This window comes from Euphorbia lathyris, chromosome 2, assembly GCF_963576675.1.
Source record: "Euphorbia lathyris chromosome 2, ddEupLath1.1, whole genome shotgun sequence".
Taxonomy (NCBI): Eukaryota; Viridiplantae; Streptophyta; class Magnoliopsida; order Malpighiales; family Euphorbiaceae; genus Euphorbia; species Euphorbia lathyris.
The window spans coordinates 134771298-134777029 of record NC_088911.1 but is presented as its reverse complement, the minus strand read 5'-3'; the positions used below and the strand labels follow the sequence as shown (position 1 = coordinate 134777029).

Here is a 5732-nt window from a genome sequence, read left to right as displayed (position 1 = left end):
TTCTAGTGATAGCAGCTGTGTGATCTGTGATGAGCCGGTGGAATCAATTGATCATGTTTTTCGAGGTTGTTTGCACGCAGCTTTCGTTTGGCACAAGCTTGTGCCTACTCCAGATAAAGTCATGTTCTTTGAGGGTTAGTTTGACGACTGGTTTAATATCAATCTTGCCAATAACAACCTACTGAATGGTGTTCCTTGGAATATATTCGGTGTCTTTTGTTGGATGATTTGGTCATGGCGCAATGGTTCCATTTTTGGGAATGCTTCAATCACATTTTCTTCCATTATCCCTCAAATCAAAGCTAAAGCTAAAGAAATCATATTTGCCATTGAGAACTTCCGAAAAGATTTTGTTAAGTTGGACAAAGATGAAAGGCTTATCGGATGGAAACGCCCCCCTCAAAATTGGGTCAAGCTCAACAAAGATGGAGCCTCTAAGGCTAATGGAAGCTGGGCAAATGCAGGTGGCTTAATCAGAGATGAAAATGGGGTCTGGTGTAGTGGTTTTACTATATTTTTGGGATCCTGCTCCTCGATGACTGCAGAGCTATGGGGTGCATTTACGGTCTCTGTCTTGCTTGGGAGTTAGGCTGCCGACGGGTGATACTTGAAATGGATAATGCAAATGTGGTAAGGATCCTCCTCAACAGAGAGACGAATATCAATGAACATTGGCATCTCACACGACCGTTATTATCGTTGCTTCAAAAGGAGTGGGTAGTGCAAATATGCCATTCCTACAGGGAAGGCAATAGAGCTGCTGATTGTCTAGCAAACTTAGCTGATCAGAACTTTTTTTGTTGTCAGATTATGTCTACTTGTCCTCAGTCTGTTAGAGATATAATTGTGGATGATCTGGCTGGAGTTTCTTTTCCAAGAATATGTCATATGTAGTGTGATTTAGGCTGTATTAGCCTCCCTTTTAATTAAAAAAAAAAAAGAATTGTGAGTCAAATTATCAGTTAAACAATACTTAATTATAGTTTAATATTGAGTTGTAAAGTTAGACCTTGTATTTTGAATAATTTACAAAATCAGCTTTTTTAATTGTTCCAAATTGCTACGATAATTTTTTTTACGGAATGACTGAGTTTGTAAACTACACAAAGCACAAAACTCCAACTCGCAAACTTTGAAACCACGAGGACTGTCTTGCAAATCGGCATCAACACAGAGTTTATTTGTATATTTTTCTCTATTAATAATTTTTATTATAATATTAATTAATAATTGATACATATTATCTATATTATACTAAAATATTAATTATTTTTAATAACTTTGTATTTTCTTCTATATAAATTTAATTTTCAATTAATATAAATAATAAATAATAATTTTCACTTATCTAATTTCTTCGCCATAGTTTGAGAAATTTTTACTCCGAAATCGGAGGAGAGCAGTAGCGGAGCCAGAACATATATGTCGGAGGGGTTAGACCGTGGACAAAAAAAATTCAATGGAGCAATTTAAGAAATTTTTCCCAAATTATGGAGCAATTTAGGAAATTTTCTCCAAATAATCTCCGGGTAAATTACACTCATGGTCACTGAACTTTACCCATTTCAATATTATGGCCATTAAACTTCAATCCTTAATGGTATGACCATTGAACTTTACACATTTTAACACCGGTGGCTACTCAACGCCTCAAAACGACCGTTTGATGGGCTCAAAATAAAAAATTCGAAGAGTTAATGATATTTGAAACTTTAACTCTTGAAAATTTTCATTTTAAGGTTATTAACGGTCATTTTGAGGAGTTAGTTAAAGTTGAGTGGCCACCAAAGTAAAAAAAAATATAAAGTTCAGTAGTCATATCGTTAAAAATTAAAATTCAGTTGCCACAATGTGAAAATGGGCAAAGTTCAATGGTCATGGGTGTAATTTACCTATTTCTCTTCACTCCTTTTCTTTGTGCGTAAATCACTCATTTTCTTGGTGCCTAAAAATGGGAAAAGAATGTTTATGAGAAAAGAAAGAAAGTAATGTTGGGTCCCAAAATAATAAAGAGGTGGAAAGGAAGGGCAATTTCGCCCTTTCCACCTCTTTATATTTTTAAACCCTTAATTTCAAAACGATGTCGTTTTGGAATTAAGGGTTTTAAAAAAGATAAAGAGGTGGAAAGGGCAATTTTGCCATTTCAACTACTTTTACAGCAACGAAGAATAAGAAGATTATGTCTTATCGTTTTGGAATTAAGGGTTTTAAAAAAAATAAAGAGGTGGAAAGGGCAATTTCACCCTTTCCACCACTTTTGGAGAAAAGAAGAAGAAGACTTCTGCCGCCATGGCTGCAGGGGTTCCAGCCATGGCGGCCCCTTGGCGGAGTGAGGGTTAAAGCCCCCTCTAACTTTCTCTCTAGCAATCCTGATCTTAATCCCTCTAAAGTTTTCCTTATATATATATATATATATATATATATATATATATATTAATTTTTATATTTAAATTTTTTTATTATATTACTAATTAAAAGTTTATACAAATCATTTGTATTTTACTAAAATATTATAATTATTTTTATATTATATTTTAATATAAATTTAATTTCAGTGAATATAAATAATAAATAAAAAAATTCCAAATGGGGAATAGAGAAGCAGAAAAAAAAAATTATATCTAATTCATATTGGATATATAGGAGCAATCTATCCTATAATTTTTATCCAAGAAAGAAATTATTTTACATGAAAATACACATTTGTACATATATGACTTATCTACAATCTGAAAGTATAGAGGAGAAATTTCAATTTTGCATGACTCAATTTTGGGTACCTTTTATGCGTCTTGGCAATTTGGAATAAATAAAAAATTGGCCTACTCGAAAATTTAATTAAAAGAAAAAAAATCCATAATAATCTATTATTAATTAGTCAAGATATTCTGGAAATACATAGCTGGGATAAATAATATATATTGTATAACATGATAAGGTTTTTTAGTTTTAGCGCTGGCTGCTGGAATTGAATGAGAGTGGAGACTTTTTATATGATAATTCAAATACAAGGTCTAGTTAGGAGGTATAATAAAATTGAAAGCTTAATTCCGAAGAATAATAAAATTCAAAGATCTCTCCTTTTTTTTTTTTTGTCAAAACATGAAGACTCTCAATATGACCGCCATTTATATTATCATATGCAGTGATAATTGAATATTATCTCGTGCCCACCGGATATACGGATAACAATGTTCGTCAGTTGAGATTTCTGACCTAACGTTCTGAAGAAAATCTATGAGACTTTAGAGAGAACTAAAAAATAGCTAGAAGAATCTCTAAAAGTGCGACATTGCACGTTTGGACAAAGTCCTTTACGGGATGCTCCGAATCCATGTTGACCTGGGGTCCTGATCCGAATAAAGAGTCGGATCAATGCTTACGGGATGTGTAATTTTAGAAAGGAAAAAGGTGTGGAGAATTTCTGTTAAAACATCCTGATTCACCAATGAAAATAGAACACCTACTGTGTTAAAACATCCTGATTCACCAATGAAAATAGAACACCTACTGTGAAAGCAGAACATTATTCTGAGAGTGATATTAATTTAAGCAATCAAAGTGTTAACATGTCTCGTATGTTTTCCAAGAATCCACTAAATTGAATAGGGAGACACTTTGAGATCCATTCATAAAAAATTTCACAATATATCTTTTGATGCGGTGAGAACGAAGCTAATGCTTTACAATAACTTCATTAGCTCCTATAAGAAAATAGGAATTAATTTACTATGGAGAGGAAGAAAAACACAGGATGAAGAAGATAGCTAGCTAAAAATCAATCTAACATGGTTTTTCTCCACATAAAAAAAATCATACTCTCTAATTTGAGAATTACTTAAGGAAAATAACTCCATCAGAATTTATTTTAGATATCCTAATAAAGCTTAATATGAAAACAATGTCTTCCTATTCTAAAATAAAATAAAATAAAATATATTACAAATAGTTAATTTCTCCTTTAGAAAGATGGAGTAGTTCCTAGACGTAATTCAAGACATCTCTTTTTCCATTTTAATTTTGTCATGACATGGTAATGCTTCTTTGATGTTCTTAGATTATGCGTTATCGGTTATCCTTAGAGGATACTGAAAGAGTTGTGTCTTTATCATCCCAGAAGATACCAAGTCTCATAGAGAATGAGAGAGAGGGTGCCGCCTGAATATAGGAAGAGGAAGAGAGAGAGTAATTTTTCTCTGAATCAATTGTATGTGGTCTGTATGCTTAACTTAACTATTTATAGGCTAGACTTCCTTATCCATACGAATTGTACCGTTAATTAATTCTAGTTAAATAATTATTGGACTTCTTGATTAGATTAATCAATTAATTAGTTAGGATTCTTATTTATTTAATTTCTTAATTAAATAAGTATCTGAATCTAATTACCAATTCAATTACCAATTCACCCGAACCCGACTTTAATCCGGACGGAATTCCTACATATATATTGTGTACAAAATTCAAATTCAAAATCTTTATCTTCAGTTTTTATATATATATAAATATACAATAATAATGAGGAAATACATCCACAATTTATTTCAAACCAAAATTCTGTTTATTATAATTTGATAAGAACATAGTGTAAATACAAGCCAACAGTATTAAATTAAAAATAATGCAGCACAAAACAATATAAAAACTTTTATTTTCAGGAAAAAATAATCTTTTGCCTGAAATCTAAAGAAAAGAAAAGAAAAAAAGCATCACACACATCTATATGCTTAATCCCAAATTTAGTTGCAAACATCAGGATTGGCCAAGATGTAAGCTTCAACAGCCTTGTATAATCCCATAGCTTTCTCTGCTTTTTCCTTGATTTTGTCTTCATCTACCTCACAGTTTTCTTTTGGGTAGTACTTACTGCAGGTCTTGATAATGGATCCTCCATTAGGAGAAGCTTCCATTTTCATCTCCATTGTTATTTTTGCAAGCTTTTCTGTCTTTGGATCTGCTTCAATAACACTGTAGCTGTGGCTGAAGTTTTCTTTGTCTGTTGCTTCTATCTTTGTCTTAATATACTTGAATTCACTACCTGCATCATATATATATTAATTAATGACCTTTTAATGCAACAAATTTAATTAATGGAGAAAATGACTAATTATATTAATTAATGTAGTAATCAATTAAGTAATTTACCTTCAGCACCGAAGGTAGTTTTCTTGATGGTGCCAGGACCTCCATTTCCTTCAAGGATTTCAACACTGAAGTGGGGAACAATCTTAGGAAGATAAATATGGTTTTCAAGGACGAAAATCTTAAACATAGTACTCGGAGGGACTGAAGTGGTAATTTCCCTCTCAATAGTCAAGACACCCATTTTTGAATTAGGAAAAAGAAAAACTTGATTAAGATGAAGGAATTGATGAAGGGGGATTTATGAAAGTTTTGGAAATGCAAAGATTGAAGGGAAGTATTTATAGAACAGGATGATCATAAGGGGTCAAAGAAGGCAACGGTTGAATGTTTTATTATAGTATAATTAAAATGTCTTCTAGATATGAACCCCTTCATGACTCGACATAGGATAATAAGTGATGCATTCATGACTAAAATTTTAGGGGTGTTCACAATAGAATATTGTGGTGTAGTTAAATTACTGCACCGTCGTATTAACTATCAATTTGAGATTTTAGTTAAAATGGTTTTATGATATGATATCAGAGTCACTTTGATCAAGTTAATTAGGGTTCGATTTTTAGTAGCCCCATTTAATATGAAGTGAA

The 5732-nt window shown here is 32.1% G+C and overlaps 1 protein-coding gene across 1 annotated transcript; it reads right to left on the bottom strand.

Annotated features, from left to right (window-relative positions):
* Window positions 1-4538: 4538 nt before the first annotated feature.
* Window positions 4539-5402, bottom strand: LOC136216948 (major allergen Pru ar 1-like). Its single transcript, XM_066003494.1, has 2 exons — window positions 5146-5402; window positions 4539-5038 (listed from the first exon to the last, which is right to left on the bottom strand). The coding sequence occupies exons 1-2, from the start codon at window positions 5324-5326 to the stop codon at window positions 4740-4742; spliced, it is 480 nt and encodes a 159-aa protein (XP_065859566.1). The 5' UTR covers window positions 5327-5402; the 3' UTR covers window positions 4539-4739.
* Window positions 5403-5732: the final 330 nt, after the last annotated feature.

Excerpts from the sequence above, each read along its gene's own strand:
- LOC136216948 (XM_066003494.1), bottom strand. The coding sequence starts at position 5,326 with ATGGGTGTCTTGACTATTGAGAGGGAAATTACCACTTCAGTCCCTCCG. Across the intron at positions 5,039-5,145 it reads AACTACCTTCGGTGCTGAAG|GTAGTGAATTCAAGTATATT; the intron begins GTAAATTACTTA and ends TATATGATGCAG.